Source organism: Pyrgilauda ruficollis, unplaced genomic scaffold (assembly GCF_017590135.1).
Source record: "Pyrgilauda ruficollis isolate IOZ18807 unplaced genomic scaffold, ASM1759013v1 scaffold106, whole genome shotgun sequence".
In the NCBI taxonomy this organism is placed as follows: Eukaryota; Metazoa; Chordata; class Aves; order Passeriformes; family Passeridae; genus Pyrgilauda; species Pyrgilauda ruficollis.
This window is the reverse complement of record NW_024508766.1, coordinates 1,279,449-1,298,596: the sequence shown is the minus strand read 5'-3', so window position 1 is coordinate 1,298,596 and position 19,148 is coordinate 1,279,449. Positions and strand designations below refer to the sequence as shown.

General features: G+C 37.4%; 1 protein-coding gene across 5 annotated transcripts in view; it reads left to right on the top strand.

The window, feature by feature from the left end:
* Positions 1-19,148, top strand: part of GAK (cyclin G associated kinase) — a 68,142-nt gene that overhangs the window by 33,936 nt on the left and 15,058 nt on the right. The window contains exons 14-23 of one of the 5 annotated variants that reach the window (XM_041470671.1): positions 2,085-2,208; positions 4,001-4,133; positions 5,130-5,324; positions 5,883-6,000; positions 6,114-6,206; positions 8,325-8,404; positions 8,735-8,928; positions 10,835-10,993; positions 11,763-12,230; positions 14,188-14,358. In XM_041470671.1, the coding sequence (XP_041326605.1) occupies positions 2,085-2,208; positions 4,001-4,133; positions 5,130-5,324; positions 5,883-6,000; positions 6,114-6,206; positions 8,325-8,404; positions 8,735-8,928; positions 10,835-10,993; positions 11,763-12,230; positions 14,188-14,358 (1,735 nt within the window). Of the gene's footprint in view, positions 1-2,084; positions 2,209-4,000; positions 4,134-5,129; positions 5,325-5,882; positions 6,001-6,113; positions 6,207-8,324; positions 8,405-8,734; positions 8,929-10,834; positions 10,994-11,759; positions 12,231-14,187; positions 14,359-19,148 lie in introns of all 5 variants that reach the window. The other 4 variants (XM_041470662.1, XM_041470695.1, XM_041470687.1 and 1 more) reach the window with 4 other exon arrangements.

The window sequence follows — 19,148 nt, the reverse complement described above, 5'->3', positions numbered from 1 at the left end:
CTAAAGAAGCTTAGGTTGACTTTATTGTTGGCAAGAGATGATTATGGCAAACCTTTAAACACAATCAGAGAACAGCTTCTGAAATTCTTTATTATGACACTTTGCTAAGAAGGTATTTATGAAATAGCTTCATATGAAGCCAACATATGATTGGTTTCTTGCTGTTTGCTGTCTGTATGGATCTTCTACAAATTTCTTTAATCTTGGTTAAAATTAATGGTAGTTTTGAAATTAGCTTCTCTGCTAGTTTTGAGTTCTTTTTTGAATAGGTTGCTCTGAGAGTTTGGGCATAATCCATAATTCTGCTAATTGTCAGGACACTTGGAGCTGAAAACACAGATAAAGAAACAGAAAGTAATGTTGTTTTTGTTACGTCTTGTAGGAAACCTAGTGTTTCAGTGGAAAGTAAATGGTAAATTAAAAGGAAAAAAGTCAGTACTTTTTGCTTTTTTGAATACACTTTTGTTAGGCTGTGTTCTGGTCTGAAGCTGCCACTCTTCAATATGATTCTTTTGTGGTGTTGTGATTTAACTTCAGCCAGCAACCAAGCTGTTTGCTTATTCCTCCCTGGTAGAGATGGATAGAGAATCACAAGGTGAAAGTGAGAACTCGTGGGTTGAAATAAAAGCAGGTAAAGCAAAAATCACAGGTACAAGCAAAGCAAAACAAGGAATTCATCCACCTTTTCCCATGGGCAGGCAGGTGTACAGGAATGCAGGGCTCCATCGTGCGTTGTGATTCCTTCAGAATACAAACGTAATTACTCTGAATGTTTCCCCTTCCATTCTTTTTCCCAAAGATTTATGGGTAGAGCATGATGTCCTATGTTATGGAATATTCCTTTGGTTAGCTGGGGTCACTTGTCCTGGCTGTGTCCCCTCCCAGCTTCTTGTGCACCCCAAGCCGGCTTGCTGGTGAGGCGATGTGAGAGGCAGAAAAGACCTTAACTCTGACTAAGCCGTGTTTATCAATAAAAAAAAATAAATCCTTGTGTTAACAATACAGTTAGTAGGTTCCCTCACAAATACAAAACACGGCCTCATGTATTTACTATGGAGAAAATTACTCCAGCTGAAACCAACACACGCTACTGTTGTCATATTTGAGATACACTGAAGCCCACATTGAATCCTGTGGTGAACAGGCATATAAAGGACTTTTTGCCTTAGCTTTTCTTTGTTTTCTAGAGACTTTACATAAGATTGCACTAACAAAGGAATGTGGAATTTAAATCTCTTGCAAAGTGATTGTTTCTGAAATGGCCTTAATTTTAAATTAAAATACTAGAGTACAATGAAAAGTTGTAGGAGACTTTGACTGTTTATTTCAGTCTATTTTCCTGTGCTTGGCACAAATACAGTTTTTTGTGATAATCAGTTGAGGTAATTTATCTCAGAGTAACCCTTGAACTCTTTTTCTAGATAGGAAGACATGTTGCTGATAGGAAAACTTGGTCTTCAATATCTGGTAATTGCAGCTGAGAATAAAATACAAAAAGCTTAATTTGTAACTTGCTTCCTGAATCCTTAATGTATCTATTCTTTAAGTGTTTTAAGTCCCCCAAGAATCAAGTTTCATATCCTATGTCCTTACTAGACAATTGATTTTAAGGATATAGATTCCTAGCAGTGAAGCTGATTTTTTGTTAGTGCTTTGAAGCAGGAATTGTAAATGGAATATTACTGAATCATTCAATCTCTGAACAAAGGACAAATATTAGAAGAAGCCTAATTTTTCTGTTGTTGGGGTTTTCTATTTTTTTTTTTTCTTAAGTATATGTGCACAAATCATGTTGAAAGCTGTTTTATTTTACTCGTTGCTCTAAGAATATTTCAGGTAGTAATCTGAGTTCTTGATACTTCTTGTGCAGCAGATTTGTGGACAGAACTGTAGTTTTATTGCACTTCATCCTAAAAAGTGGTGTTTACACTGTGCAACACTGCTTTTCTTGAGTGTCTTTCTTAATTTCAACATGAACATGGCATTCAAGTGTAAAATTGCCTTGTAGACATTTGCATAACCTAAGTTGTGTATATGTGACAATATTATACTGTTTCTCAAGTCTCTTGTCTCTCTCATTGCAGGTTTCTGAATGTGGCTGGCCAGCAAGACGAGCACCAAATCTTCAGAATCTCTATAGCATATGCAAGAATATGCATTTATGGCTGAAACAAGACCAGAAAAATGTTTGCATTGTGCATTGCCTTGTAAGAAATTGATTTAAGTCTGAAGCACTTTATTCAATAGAGCTTTAAATTGTGAAGAAGGGTGCTGGTATCCATTCAGTTTGTGATTGTTACTGGCTTTCTTTACTGGATGCCACAGGGTCAATTCCTTCCTGCTGTGTTCGTAGGGAAGTCACTTGCATCAATTTTCTCCTTAGGGAAATTGGTATGGTAATGTAGCCATTGCTTGCATTTAGAGTGGAAGGCAGCATACAGGCAGTATTAAGATAAAGTATCCTTTGGAAGAAAAAAAATCTGCTCTCCTCTTTCAGTATTTGCTCCATTTTTTGTTTTCTGTGTGGTAGATGGGTGTACACTGCATGTCCCTTTACTGTCCATTTAGAATATAATCTGTAGCCACAGAATTTCAGAAACTGACTGTAAGACTTCTGGTTTACCTGCTTTTGCTGGCAGCAGATTGCTCTGTAGATTTCACTGTTCTTCAAAGTATTATTAACTTCGATATAACCAAAAAAGCAATGAAACTGTCTATAGAGACACATCATGTCAAACATGGTGTAGGGAGAGGAATGAATTTAAGGAATACTTTGCTCAGAAGTTGAAAATTAGGTCACTCTTACATTTGTTTAAGAATATTGCATGTGAATTTTTGTCATTTTTATTTTGCTGCAGAGTAAAAAGCAAAACGTGACTAGTTGACAATACTTGCAATACTGCTGGAAAACTTTCAAAACCTATCTGGTGATGTGGCATAGCCATCAATAGGGAATATCACTATCAGAGTCAAAACCAGGATTTGTTAATCTGACAAATCATATTTGTGAGTTATGTAGTGTTTTGCAAGTAAAAAGCCAGTTCATGTCAGCTCCTGAAAGGCAGTAGAATTTTCAGTGCTGCTGTGAGGTTAGGCATTTAATTCTATATTAATGCGATACTTCTACTACCTCAGTGTCACGTGATTGCTGGTCAAGTAGGTGAGAAGCAGATGTGATGAGTTAACACCAGCTTTTGTAACATCTTTCCCTTGAAGTCTTTTGTTCAAGGTACTTAACTCATTTCTTTTCCTCACTTGTGAGGCAAACTTTTGTATATACCTGGCTTTGTGCCAGATGTGATGTAAAGTGTATATCAGAAATTTAAGAAATGAATGATAAATATTCCATTCCATGTTGCTAGCCAACAAACCTGGAGAAGTCCTGTTCTGTCCACCATTATCTCTGTCAAATCTTCTGCCTTTTATTATACAGGGGTGTATCTGGGATATGTGTGTAGCAGGGATTCCTGCAGAAAGAAGCTCAGTTTTAATCTCTTTCTCTTTGTTTCTTAGCAGGCTCTTAAAAGTTTTAGACAGAAGTCTAAACAGTTTAGTGTGGTTTAGTTCTTCTGAGTCTTTGTACTTTTCTTGCAGCAGAAGTCCATGGCTGTCAGTCAAAAATAGCAGTGTTCTGGGATTTCAGATAGCAACCAGGAAACAAAGCTCAAAAAATGGGTAGTAGTGACAGTAAGGTAAAGAACATAAATTGAAAATTTCAACTGGTGTTAAGCTAAAGTAGTTATTCACATTTGAATGAGAAAGTAATATGTAATACGTTTTGTATGGTGTAGAAGTTAAATGAAAACCTTTCACACTCAACTGCAAACTTCAAATCAAATAATGGCACTAGACTTTGGACATCATGACATTAAATAATGATAGGATATAGGATACATAACGGGATGTTCTTCAGTGACTTGGATAATGCTTTTTCCACTAGATTTACTAACAAATCTACTTTTTTTTTTTCTTCTTTTTTTCTTTTTTTTTTTTTTTTTTTTTGGAAGAGCAGCATCTGCTGTTGTAGTTTGTTCCTTTCTGTGTTTTTGTCGTCTCTTCACTACTGCTGAAGCTGCTGTTTATATGTTCAGTATGAAACGCTGTCCACCTGGCATTTGGCCTTCTCATAAAAGGTACTGTAAGGTACTGTTGAAGCAAGTAGCTATTCAATTCTGAATATGGTAGAGGATGTCTTTAGAAAGATAAATTATTTCAATAATGTCTGTGTTCAAACATCTGTTTTTCCAAGTACTTTGCTGTATCATGAATTAAAGGTAGTTCTGAATTTTCTGACCCTGTAAGTACCCATCAGAAATGGATCAATTATTCCCTGTGGTGAAGAAGTGTTAGGAGTGAACACAAGGCTATGCAGAGCTTTTGAATGCTTTCTTAATTATGAAATTCTCTTCCACATGTGTAAGACTTATTTCATGTTTCCTAGTTTATTTCAATAGGTTTTATTATGTCAGAACACGGTAAGCTCTGAGGGAATACCAGAAATTATTTTTCTCAATTGGGTAAAAATGCCTAGTGGGCTTTTTTTTTTGGAATGCATGTAGAGGTGACTTGCATATACTTTGAGAAATGTTTTAAACTGTTTGTTTGACTTAATTTGATAGATCTTATAACTGTAAAGTATGAATAACAAGTGACACTGGTAGCAAGGGTGTTTCCTAAAAAAAGGGATTAGATTTTGAAGGATGGGAAATCAAGTATTAGTTCGGTATAAATGGCAAATTATGTTTTTGTATACATTTACTTCATGTATACTTAAGGGGTTCTCCACAAAATAATATATAATAATCGGGACAAATTTAAAGCCTTTAGGAAGATTTGAGTGATCTATTATATATAAGATACAAAATAAATAGTTTTCCTAGGTTAGTGCTTTAAGACTTTTTGAAATAGTAACTAGTTTATTTTACAAGTCATTATATGTAAAGCTACAGACCCTTTTGTGTCATTCTATCAGATTTGAAAATCTGTTTGCTGGAGGTGGTGGTAAATATTCCCACTGTTTCAGTGTTAGCAGTGCTTAGTGACTGGGTGAGATGTAACTTGCTTATGTGTTCCATCCGTTTCTTAGAATTTTGTGCTCTGACTAAATGAGTACCATCTGGTTTTGGCAGATACATTGAGTACATGTGTGACATGATGGCTGAAGAACCCATTATTCCTCACAGCAAGCCCATCCTGGTCAGATCAATTGTCATGACTCCTGTTCCGCTTTTCAGTAAGCAGCGTAATGGCTGCAGGCCTTTTTGTGAGGTTTATGTGGGAGATGAGAGAGTAACCACTACCTCCCAGGAATATGACAAAATGAAGTAAGTACAGATTCTGACTTGCTCGGGAATAGCAAGTTACATTTTTCTAGATTCTAGCATTTACATGTTTCTAGATTCCTCTGTCCCCTTTTAGCTGGTCTCAAAAGGTGAATCGTGAATGTGGTTGTTAGAGGAGCTGGTCTTGCAGAACAGTGGGTGTGATGGTGGGGTGGCACACTGGACCATGTGAGGCAGTGAGCAAGACCCTCTTCTCGCTCCATGTGAAGTAAGACTGGGAACATAGATCCCTGATGTACTTGTGCTGAGCATAACATCATGTGTCAGTCATGGAAACTGTAAGGATCCCCCAGGCATGGCAGCTGCAGGGTGACTGCTTATTAGTCCCTGTACAACTCTGGTGTCTGCACAATTGCAAATGGTACTAACACTGCTGGATGTGGGTAATCATAGAAATGAAAGAATACTGAAGTCCTTGTAGCTTTTCAGCTACTGAAGGCCTTGGAGAAAGCAGGCTAAATCTAAAGTAATACACTATTTAATCACTTTTTAAACCAAATTGACTATGGTTATGTTTTTGGTTTTTTTTTTATCCTTTAGGGAGTTTAAAATTGAAGATGGGAAGGCAGTAATCCCACTGGGTATAACAGTCCAAGGAGATGTTCTCATTGTGATCTATCATGCCAGGTCAACTCTAGGAGGACGACTACAAGCCAAGGTAATGATAAATTTAAGAGCCTGAATGGAAGATTTGCTTTGTTTTTGGTTGCAGTTTTGTAACCTACTTGTTATCTACTGAATACTTTGCTTTATTTACTGTTCTTTGTTCAGAGAAATGTTTGTGGTTTTCATTCACTTGTGAATTCAACCTTTTCAAGCCTTCTGAGTATGTCCACTCCTAATGCTGTACATGTTGATGCTTTTGTAAGTATTTCTGGAAAGTACTTCAGTACTGATAATTGTTATATTTGTAAGGAAAGTCCCCAGCCAGTTTTTTTTGAGGCAGCAATTATTATCTGTTAAGTTGCACAGCAAGCCAGAACTTTTTAATTCTATGCACACAAACTGCAAACAAAGGAAAAATACCACTCAGCAGAAAAGTGGGATTCCAGAGACTGCCTGTACAAAACAGGCTAGAAAAATCCATGTGGTTTTATAGCCTATTTCTAAAGTCAGGTTCAGTTTTTGTAGCTAATTTTCTTACTTGTCTTTGTTCTACTAGGGAGAATGCATATTTCTGTTTTAGTTCAACTATGGATGCAAATGTATTGCAAGATCACAAAAAACTTGTTAATGAAGCCTGTCTTCATATTTTTTAAAAGGCATGTTCTTTTTTCTCTAGATAAGTTACCCAATTAAACTTGGAAATCCATGTAAAAGATAAGGACAGATAGCGCAAAGTTTAGAGCTTGGAGGTTTGTGGAAATTGATAAGACAGCTTTTCAGACAGTTTTGATACATATGGGACATACATGTGTATTCATACATACTGTTTCCTGAAATTGTTTTCCCCCTGTTTTTTTTTTCTGCTTTGTGAGTAGGAAGGTATCAAATCTTGTCATGCTCAACAAGACCTTCCAGAATACCTTAAAACTAAAAACTCAGTGAAATGATTCCTTAGTGTGCAAACATAACTACTGTATTGTTCAAGGTCGTCAGGAGAAAGGCATAAAACTGACAAAATTTAGCCAAGGTTAGGTTATACTCCTTGTTTTATTCATGGTAGAGTTTCTTTTATGTGGTTTCTTTGGCGTTTATTCATTGATAGAAAAGACTAGAATTTTCTCAGCTGTCAGCTATAGCACATGATGCATCAACAGTGTGTGTGATGATCTGGATTTGGAGGTTTGATGGAACAGTATTCAATGTGTCCTTAGTTTTATGTGCTGTAAATTGCCCCCTAAAGTACTCTACAGATCTCTTACAGAGATTAACCACCACATTTCAAAATTTCTCCTGTGTTTAGAGCTGGTCATTATGAATGTCATCTTCTTTCTCACAGCTAATTAGAGAGTTCAGTTTATCTTTTAGGAAAGTGATGGTAGGGATGGAAGAATCAGGAAAACTTGCTCCAGTATGTCCATGTCTCTCTTGTACTAAGGAGCCTGGCACTGGGCATTGCAATTACAGATGAGGCTTCACTGGTGCTGAATAGAGGGGAAGGATCAACCCTGCCTTAATCTGTGGCAATGCTTTTTGTATTATTTGGTTTCTGGCTATCATGTTCGGTAAATACTTATTTACAAGGAAAGCTTTCATAATTCAGGTTTGTTATATTTTCTGGACTACTACTGCATGACTTATTTGTAAAGACTGGCAAGAGTATATCACAGGTGTTGTGACTAATGCCAGGAAACAAATACAGGCTACATTGATCAGTGAGCTGTAATTTGGATTTGTGCAAGATCTGAAGCTACCTGAATATTCTATAGTAGCATTTTCTGGACACTTGTATTCCCATCAGGCATGGGAAAGTGGTTTTTCTGTGAACAGTTGAGAGATCAAAATGAGTCAGTTCACAAAAGCCCTGTCTGGAATTTTGTCTGGAATGAATGGCTGACTTGAAGTTGCACCAAAAAAAGACTCCTTGCATGCCTTCTGAAGTGTCCTTTTAAATGTGGTACATTTAAAACTGTTTTAAATCTGTTCCTTTGTATGTGATGTACATATATTTCTTGTTTGGTGTATTGCACAATGGATTTTTCTGAGCATATGCTATTCAGAAAAGGAACAAGGGTCATACAGTTTTAGCCTCCAGAACAGGATCTGGAAATACTTTAGACTTTGATAGTCAGTTTTGAAGTTAGTGATGAGACATACTTGAAGGTCTTTTGGTTTGTTAGTGCTAGTAATAGATCGGTTTATGTTCTATCCCAACTGCATTTAAATCTTTCAAGATAAAGTATACTTCTAATTAAATGGAAATTTTTGTAGCAAAGCAAGTACTTCAAAATATTTTAATACTGATAATACTTTGCATTATGTTAAAGGCAGAACACTGTTCATGTGGATTTATAGTTTCCTGTTTCTTGTTTTCAACAGATGGCTTCAATGAAGATGTTTCAGATTCAGTTCCATACAGGCTTTGTGCCCCGAAATGCCACTACAGTGAAATTTGCCAAGTATGTTGACACCTTTTTGTGGGAGACTGGAAGAAGTTGTCTTTGAAACTGCTTAACCTGCCAAACATCAACATATACTTGGGGAGTGCAGGAAGTAGATTACTTCGGTTGCAAAAAGAGTCTTTTGTTTACTCACCTTAAGGAAATGAAATGTTTTGTTCATGATACGAACAATGTACAAAAATACCACCTGTTTAAAATGGGAAAAGTAAACAAATACAGCATTTTTAATGCCTTATACTAATTGCTTTAGAGTTTTGTTTTGGACTGCAGTAGATTTAATCCAGTTAGCCATCAGTATCAAGAAACTTCTTGTCTGTCTCTTTACAGATACGATCTGGATGCCTGTGACATACAAGAGAAATACCCTGATTTATTTCAAGTCAATCTGGAAGTAGAGGTGGAGCCCAGAGATAGGCCCAGCTGTGAACAGCCACCTTGGGATAACATGAATATAAAGGGACTGAATCCCAAGATACTCTTCTCCACCCGAGAGGAACAGCAAGAGATTTTATCAAAATTTGGTAATGAATCCATTGAAAAACTAGAGAATATGAGAAGGTTTTCAATGTACTTAGTGTTTGAGGCTTTTGTTTAATATTTGATGTGCCATTAATTGAAAAAAATCCGAAAGGGTTTTTTTTTATATATCAGTTAAAAATATGCATTGTGTGGAGGAGCTTAAGTTATCCTCCTGTAATGAGGATTATAATTATACTTGTCTTACTTCTACTGTGCTTACATGTGCTTGGTTTCATAGCTTACAAAAATATGAATAGGCTATTTGCAGGGAGGGACTTCTAGCAAATAGAATTGTAACAGTCAGTGTTGTAGGCACAATGTCTTGAATGGGATTTATTTGGCTAAACTGGCACCAGTATAATTTCACTTAAAATTATGTGAGCATTCCTCACAAATGGTTTTAGGTAAGAATGTTCTTATCAACATTCTTACGCATAGCCATGTAATATTGTAATTAATTTCCTGCACTTTCCCTAATATGTTCCAGCAGACACTATTTTATTATCTGTATTTATCTTTATCTGTAGATGCCTGCATTAGTTGCAGTTAATGCTGTTCAGTATCTTTCTTCTCCTGGTATCAGTGATTAGCTTTGACATTTTCATTCAGGTTCTTAAGCCTCCTCTGTGTTTTGAGGATAAAGAAGCATGATGAAAATTACTATGTTGATTTGAGTGATACATGAGATCTCACCCTGTGCTGTTAATGTGGTACATCTCAAGTGCATTTCTTTTCATACAAGATAGCTGCTGCTGGCCTTTTTTTTCTTTTAAGCAGATATGTGTTGCTTGTATTATAATTTAGGCCATTTTCTATTTAATTTAGGTTAATCCTGCCGTGAACACAACTATCAGCTCTCTAAAGCTAAGGTGTTTAGCTTTACATCATCATTGTTGATGGGGCTCTGTAAAAGTTAGTCTTGTTTTCTTAAGTCACTTCCATTTTCTGATTGGTACAGGAAATGTAAGGATTTCAAATTACACTGAAAGTATTTCTTAAGATTGGTGGGAAAGGAATAGGACAAAAATAAGTAATGTGAACTGCTTTAAAAAAAACAAACTTGCAATTAAAATTGAATTTACTATTTCATTAGTTATGATATTTTATTTTTTCTGAGACAAACTATGTTTTCAGCATCTCTAAGCTATAGCTGAGAATGTGGAAGGAGAGTGAAAAAGTGCTCTATCAATTGTGTATTTAAATTTGGACAAATAGGTTTCTCCTAGCCATTCATCCATCCATCCATCCATCCATCCATCCATCCATCCATCCATCCATCCATCCATCCATTTTTTTCAAACAGTAGATGAATATTGACTAATTTAGGACGTCTTCTTCATTTGATTTCAGGAAACTTAGGTTTTGAGAGGTGATACAGCAGTAGGTAACAGTGCAACTGAATCTTACACAAGAATCACTTAATACCTGATTTCAGTAAAATAAGAAATATAAGAAGCAGTTAATAGCATCATACAGTGTAACACCCCCTTTTTAACCACTCCATGTTGTTCACTGGCTTTGCATATTCTGGGTTTTTCTACAGCTGCATTTGCGTTTTTCTGTCTGTTATTGCAGATACTGTTCATAGCTCTTTTGTGTTTTAGGGGATGGTTGGTACAAGTGAGTGTTAATTACCTTTTCCTACAAATGTAAATGGAATGCTTGAGTTTTACTCTATGATTCTGATTTAATGTCCTAGTTCAAAACTGGGTTTTACCAGTTTTTGCGGTTGAAAAGAAGTTAATACTAATTTCAAAAATGGTGGGGGCAGGAATTTGCATTTGCAGAGCAATAGATTGGTGATAATTGCCTTCCTACAGCAGTCAGCATGAAAGACAAATATCAGCTGCTGTGTGGAGGATTGAGAAGTTTCTCTCTAAGGGCTCTGGTTTAAATTCTGTTTTATAGGGAAACCAGAGTTGCCTAGACAGCCAGGTTCAACTGCACAATATGAACCAGAGGCATCCCAGCTGGAGCAGTCTTCAGAAAGTGCACCTACTGATACAGAATCCCCGCACAGTGGTAGTACTGATGCAAACAACTTCTTTCACTCTCTGGACTGGAAAGGTACAGGTTTTCCTTTGAAGTACTGTGTGGTTTATGTTTGTCTTGTATGCTTTCCAGTGAATGCTTAAGCCTTCTTAGGCAGCAAAAGTCTCTAATTCACTAACCACGAGGAAATGCTATTTAAAGAGTGAGCTCTGCAGAATAACAAGTGGTTATTCTGCTTCATTTGGATAAACACCAAGTAAGGGGGTTTGGTGTTGAGTATAACTTAAATGCTGAGCTAAATTTTTCTTTTTCTGTAAAAAACTTAACCTTAAAGGTCTGCAAGGAAGCTTTTCATTCCCACAGCCCCACTTTGGCTGAGGAACAGAGGAAACAAGGTAGACTAGCCAGTGGGGTCCAGATCAGTAAGTAGGACTAAGAAAATATAATTTTATAGCACATACATAACTCCCTTTTCTGGTTGCTTCTGTGTTGTTAAAAATGTCAGCAGCTGCTTATGCTTCTAGTGAGTGCAGCAGTTACTAGGAAATCTTGTAAGCTCTAAGACACTTAGTGATCTGAGGTGAATGTCCAAGTCAGTCTCATTTTGAAAAAATTTGTAATGCCTACCTTTGTGGAGTGGCAAATACGGTAGTCAGCTGCTGCTTTTTCTACCTGTCCAAAGAGGTGGCAGGCAGCATGTAGTTCCTTTTTCATCAGTTCTTATATAAGTTTTGGTTAGTTAGGAATTAACTTCATATGATGTCACCATAAAAGTTTCTCTTTCCCTAGTCAGAAGAATAATGCTGGTTATTTAAATTTTATTTTTTTTTTTCTATTCAAGAAGGTAAAACTCCAGAAAGTGGAATAGAGGACAGTTCATCTAAAAATGATTGTGTTCAGCTGTCTGATGACAGGGAAGAGAGTGATCCTTCAGATGAAGAGTTCCCCACATTTCCAGATGAAGGAAGTGCAGTAATTGTTGATGAGAAAGACTCTACTCCAGAGGGAGAGTTGCTTTTTGAAGCCAGTTTTGAAACTCCATCTGCGCCATTACAAAAATCTCTCCCTGAAGAGAATGTAGACTTGCTGGGACTAGACTCTGATATTTCAGCAGAACAGAAACAACCTATCTCAGAAATAAACTCTTCATCAAGTAATGCTGACTTGTTGAACAATCTGTTTGTGAGCAGTGTGTCACAGGTTTCAAATGAGCCCACTGGAGATCTTCTTGGACAAGGAGCAGATTTCTTTTTCAGCAGTCAGCGTCCAGCTGCTACTCAGGGTTCATCTTCAGCAGCAGCTGTGTCTTCAGGTATGTAAATCAGTACTTGTCAGCTGGGCAACACATGAAAACAGCTGCTTGCCTTGTGCTTAGAAAATAAGTACCATGTTTCAAGATGGTGAATGGTGAAGATATGTCAGTCTGTAGCAAGACTATGAATAGAATAAATGTTACTTCTGCATGAAGAAGTTCCTGTACATTACCCACATATTCTGTTATGTTGCCAGTATCCTGTTAACTTTAAACTCTGGTAAATAGAAAAGTATCACATTTGAATTTCAAAGGAATTCAGTATCTTAAGGAATTTTTAGCTTTCCTATATGAATGTTGCATGCTGGATCCTTTTCTAAATCCATAACTTTCCTTGTTAAGGCATAGACTTGCCATAACTTGAACTTTACTTAAAGCAGTGGCATTAGATGTGTAGAGCTGTGCTGCTTAGGTCAAATGTCTGTGTGGGATTTTTAAGTGTTAATCACCTAAGACTGCTGAGCAACTGGAAATCCTGTAGATTATTGTTCAAACCAGGATAATGATACTGCTAAAAGATGTTTTCATGCTGGTTTTACTGATGTTGTTGGCAAGTCAGTATCCTTAAAGAGAATGCTATGTAGTGCTGTCTATTTGGTATTTAAGCAAGGTGTTTTAGTTCAGAGATTCTGTTCGTCTTACCAGTGAATACTCATCTCTTTGTCACTTTTTGGGAGTCACAATTCTCTGCCTAAAGTTAATAGTAAGATTTCTGGGAATATTACTTGCATAAGCTGGGAAACCACTACAAAGTTTTGTTTATTTGCACAAAGATAATTCATAGGTACTAAAAGCTTTGATCTGTAGACAACTAGAAGTATTTTTTACAGAGCGTTTAGATCGTTTGAGATGTTTTCTTATTTTGAGGCAATTCACTATTGAACTTTGTTACTGTGGTCAGGGAAGAATAATTGTAATTTACCATTTTTACACAGGTAGAATTCTATAAAAGGAAACCTTCATTACAATATCTTTCTTTAGCCATGTCTATTGCATGAAATATCTGATCAGTAGTCATGTATGTATCTCATTCTTGTAGTCATTCTCATTTAGTGTATTTCAATGAATTGTATTAAGAGAGATACTTGCAGAAGTGAGAATATTTGGCCACTTGTATTTTGGCTTTGCACAACAAACTTGAAGTTTTGTTTATGTGTGATGCTATAGTAAATTTGCTTGAAATGTCTTTGAGTCCTGTACACTGTGGTCATTACCTGAGGATGTGCTGGGGTATTACAGCAGGATTATTCCTTCTCTTCAGCTTCTGAGTGAATCTGGCAGGACTCCCTGGGCTCTTGAGGGGTTTTGACCCTAGAGGGCAGCAGGAACAGGAATATCTGAAGCCCTGATTCCAGCTGACTGTCACATGTTGCTCCATGCTGACTATAAATACTCTTCCAGTTAGTTTTTTCTTCACTGGGATCACTAGAGACCTGCCGAAGTCTTACTTCTATTGGTTTTCATTCTTGGGTTGACGTGTTTTCTGCCCCAGAATCGCCAATGCCTTCAAGTCTGAATGGTAGTATAAACATTTTACGTCATATTCTTTTTAATAGTATAATAGTCCATTTTCTCCAAATCTGTTGCAGATTTGGCATTATAGAGTATTTAACAAATGTAGTTCTTCTGTGTGTCAGATGGTCACACAAACTTTAGATGTGTCTTAAATGGATGAAATTAATGTTGTTGAATTGTATGCAGTCTTGCTGCTTTTTTTAGAAGACATAGCTGTTCATATTATATATAGCTGAGACCCTTTCTGTACCATGTGAAAGTAAGTTTGTCTAGAGGAAGGAATAGGTGGTTACTCTTTGCCACACAAAATTCACAGAAGGCTGCTGCAGTTACTAGCATGAGCTTTGTTTCTTGTCTGTGCCCTAAGAGGAGTAAGTATTTTTCAACTTCATTTATTCTACAATTTGTAATGAGATAATTTTGTTTTCTGCTTCTTTTTTAGCCGATCCATTTGACCCGTTCACAATGTCATCAAGCTCAGAGAATCAAGCCCTCTCTGGTCCAGACCTCTTTGGGGACTTCCTTAATCCAACCTCAACATCTACAGCTAATACAGTTCCTTCCACACAAAGTTCACTTCCACCTTCTTCCAGCTCGGATTTCTTAAATTTAGGTAAGTGTGATTCTGGTGTTCTGTTTCTCAACAGTTTCTTCTCTTCTATGCATTTGTCTTTCAGCTTAGTGGATTAGTAACTTAATAGATCCACTTGTTGTGATTGCTGTTTTAATTAGCTTTGTACTCTGGAAGTACAGATGCAAATGCATCAAGAAGCAAGTATTTCCTATAAAATGTCATGCTATTATTAATGATAATATGTTAGGAGCTGGAGTTTCCTCTCAATGATCTAATAACTGAGGATGCCCAAACATCTGGAAACTTATTTTATAGATGATAATATGCTATGTTGACTATATTCAGATTTTAAAGATTTTCTGGAAACCTTGGAAGACAAATGAGCAAGTCAAGTTGTAATATAGCCAGTTCTCAAAGTGCAGGCTGAGGCTAGCTTGCACCTTTCTGACCTGAATGTATTCTGCTAATATACTTACAAAGTACATTATGTAATACTCTAATCTTATTTGTTTCATTTCTCTGATATATTCTTGGCGAAGCCTTTTCCTCATGCATTTATTTTAAAATCTGTTAATCTTTAAACAAAAATCTTTGTGATATGTTCAGTCTTCCCATCATTCTTTTAGGAGGAACAGGCATTTGCAAAAATGGTGGAGTGGTAGAGCACTAGTGTTTAAGCTTTTTAAAATCTGACTTTCAAAGAAAAGTGTGAGCTCTCTCCATAGGGATTTGAGTTATTATCAGTCTGTGAAGGCTCTTCTCTGCTGCTCTCTCAGTCCCCTGTTTCTGTATAAGTGCTTCCCACAGGATACAATGTTTTAAGAATACAGGTCTGTGTAGGGTGCAGTCCTTTAGGAAGAAACTGCTGTAGGGATGTGGTTTTCCCAGGTGCTCCAGGTCCTGCCAGGAACCTGCTGCTGTGTCGGCTGCTCTCGCTGGGCTGTGGCTTCATCGAGGACATGTCCACCTGTGTAGGGTCCTCCACAGGCTGCAGTGTGAATATTTGGTCTTTTGCATGTGTTGCAGGGCAATCTCTGCTCTGGCATCTGAAGCACCTCCTCCCCTTCCTTCCATACCTGCCTTAATGTCTGCAGCGCTGTTTCTGTCATATCTGTCCCTTCTCTTACAGCTGCTGTGCAGCATTTTTAGGGGAAACATGTTTTCCCAAAGACATCTTGTTTGGGAGGCTCAGCTGTGGCTTGTGGTGAGTCTGCTGGAGCTGGCTGTGTCCAACAGAGAAGCCCAGGCCTCTTCTCCTGCAGACGCCTACTTACAACATGCAGGTAGCTAGGAATGGTGATATCATGCACCTTTTCCTGAATCCAGAGTGATTTCTTCCCAGGGCTTATTGTATGCACCTTTGACTTACCCCTCTTTGTTTAGCAGTTTCTCTAGTTGACTCTGCATCTGAATGATGCAGCCTGAGTGTTAGCTACAGATAAACTCAGCAGAAAAAAATACATTATTTGTCTGACTGAGAAAAGGGCTTTCTCTTTGAAATAAAAGGCTACCCAGCTGATTGCTCGCTCTGTGTTATTAATCATTATATTCCAGCTGTGATTGATTCTGCTGGAAAGATTCCATTTGCTTTGCAATGTTTTTGTTCTGTCCTGTTGATAGTAAGAGCCGTAGGTTTCAGTTGTGTACTTGTATAGTTACCAGCTTTATGCCGCTATTGCTCTCCCTGTGTGAGGTTACCAAACATAAATATTTTGCTTAATAGAAGATTTGATCAATACTCGTCTGTGGAGCAGATTCTGCATCTGGAATGGGGCAACCTGGATGCAGACATACTTGGGGAATGAGATGCTGGGAGGACCACCATGGAAAGGGACCTGAGGGTCCTGGTCGATGGCAGCCTGAATGACTGAGCAGTGCCTGCTCTGTCTTGGGGTGCGTCAGGCACAGCAACACCAGCCAGGCAAAAGAGGGGATTGTCCCACTCTGCTCTGTGCTGGGACTGCCTCACCTCAAGTGCTGGGGGCAGTTTTGGGTGCCACAGTATGAAAATAGACATTAAGCCATTAGAGACTGTCCAAAGAAGGGCCATGAGTGTGGTAAAGAAGGAATTCTCCCTTAAATGGAAACTGTATGAGGAGCAGCTGAGGTCACTTGGTCTGTTCTCCTGGAGAAGAGGAGATGGAGGGGAGACCTCACTGCAGTCATCAACTTCCTTGAGAGGGGAAGAGAAGGGGCCTACATTGATCTGATCTCTGTGGTGACCAGTGAAGGGACCTGTAGTTGTATTATGGGAGGTTTAGGTTGGGTATCAGGAAAAGACTTTTTTTCTCAGAGGCTGGTTGGGCACTGGAACAGTGGGAAGTGGTCACAGCACCAGCCTGACAAGAGTTCCAGAAGTGTTTAGAAAACACTCTCAGGCACATTATGTGATTCTTGGGGCTGTCCTGTGCAGAGCCAGAAGCTGTACTCTGTGATCCTTGTAGTTCCCTTGTAATTCAGCACATTTTATAATCTCAGCCAAAATCTAACTTACTGGAGAGGCAGCACCTCTCAAGAGGAGATTCTCTACCTGATGTGCTCAAAGCAGGGTTGCGTAGAGTGGGCTGTTCAGGACCGTTTCCTTTCTGGTTTTTAGCATTTCCAGTGCTATAGACTCTACAGCTGGGCCACCTATGCCAGGTTTGGGGAGATCTTAGAGGAAAGAAAGTATTTTTTAATGGAGTTCCCTGTGTTTAAGTTTGTGCCCTATTGCCTGTTGTCCTTTCAGTGGGTAACATGGAGAAGAGTCTGTCTCAGTCTTTTTTTTCTTTCTTTACATTATGTATTTTTACACATTTATAAGAATGTTCCCAGTTCTTTTCTCCAAGTTTAATAGTACCAGAACCCTCATATCAGAGAGGACACAGAAAAACCTTTTATGTGTTAAGTTAAAGTGGGGAAAATAAAATATGGATTTCTGTTCACTAAATGTTTATCTGCAGCCTTAAGGAGATGACCATCAATAGTCAGCTGTTAATAACATTTGAGCAAGTAGAGAAAAAAAAGGAATGTTTTCACATCTGACTTCAATGCTTATTGTTTTGTGCTTAGTCCTTCTGGTTTTACTTGATAGCTTGCACCCTTGTATTAGGATACCTGCTATTTTAATGTAATTTCAGGAGCTTTCTGTCAACATAGGAAAAGATACTTAAAGTGTACCCATTTTCTCTTCAGCCTACTGTTTTACATTGATTTCCTAATATTTCTCTATTGCTATGCAGTCTTTAAAAACAGTTTGGAAGTGGAGGAACTAGGGTGACATATCATACTCCTTTATATTTATTTTTCAAATGAGAGCTTATATGTGTGTTTAGCTGAAATGGTGTATGTATTTGAGCCTTTAGCATTCTATCAGTTACAGGTATCAATTTTATCAAGTAAATAAGGCATATTAATAGTTATGTTGCTCTTAATGTGAATTTTTGAGTCATGAAAGGACAGGATCACTAGTAACTGGAGAAGAAAGGAAAAATAAGAACATGTTCTCAAATGACATATTCTGTGTTAAGTGAGCAGAAGATAGTGCAAACATAATGTCATTAAAGAGAGAAAAAAAAATTAAACGAACAGTAAATTAGTAGTAATGGCAGTGACCATTCAAAATAAGCTGCAGTAATGAAATTTGATGACTCTACTGTTAGAGCAGTTTTGTCTAGAATCAAATTTTAGTGATAGATAAGCTTTGTTTGTTAGTACATGGTTAGTAAACTGCTGTAGATACCAGGAGAAAAGATGTTTCAGTGAATACAAGTTCAAGATGTAGAGCTTTAACCTTGTATTCATAGATGTTGGCTTAAAATTGAAAATCATAGGAGTTTTAAAATGAAAGATATTTACACAATATCTGGTCTTTTAAGGCATGCTGTCCTGTAACAGGATAATGTTGTGCTGTTGCTGCTAAACAGCTGTGTATTAACAAGGTAACTTAATTTTCTTCTGTGTTTTTTAAGTAGTAGATCATTTTTAATGCAGGTTGAGTCAAGATATACTTACCTCAAAGACAGCAGGAGATTTGGAAGGTGATCAAAAGAAACCTGAGTGATCAGTGTAGCTTCCTCCTGAGGAAAAGTTAGTTCCTGTGAACTTGAGTTCTCAGACAGGCTTTAGATAAGGTTAAAGAAACCTTGCATCATACTAAACCAGCCTCCTGGTTCACAGAAAATCCTGTTGTCTGTGATTAAAGGATTTCCTGTAGACACGACAAGTTAAATAAAGAAAACCTTATGTGAAGTTGTGTGTAGTAAAATGCGGGTCTCTTATTTTGGGAAGCTGGAAAGTGTGATCTGATTACCACCAACTGATTCTTACATGTTAGCTTGGTTTGTACAGTGCTAGTAAAGAACAACGTTCTTTGCCATGACCTCCAGTGGTTAATTGCTGTATGGCTAAGGATTATCAATATGCATATTAAAAAACTTGAGACAGCCAGGTTTGGATCTTCATGTTCATGATCTTAATTGCTTCCATTTTTGGGATATCGAGCTATAGTTCATGTTTTACCATATCTTTAGTAATTGTGCTCCTTTATCTTAATGTGTCTGTATGAACTGCAATGTGTCAGCTATAAAAACAGGGATTCAGTATAGTTGCATCATACCTCTTCAGAACATGTAGAAGTCAAAGTATCAAAGTCAAAAAGTTGATAACACTTTTTCTTGATGTTAAAATCTGACATAATGCCCACATTGTAAAATTAAGAAGAAGATAGCATGAGAGAAAACAGTTTCAGGAAGAATGGGTTATCTGTTCAATATATTGTACATTGCATTGTTTCAGATTTTCCTGATAAGTGTAGTGGTTGTATATGAGCTTTTACTATTAATAGTGAA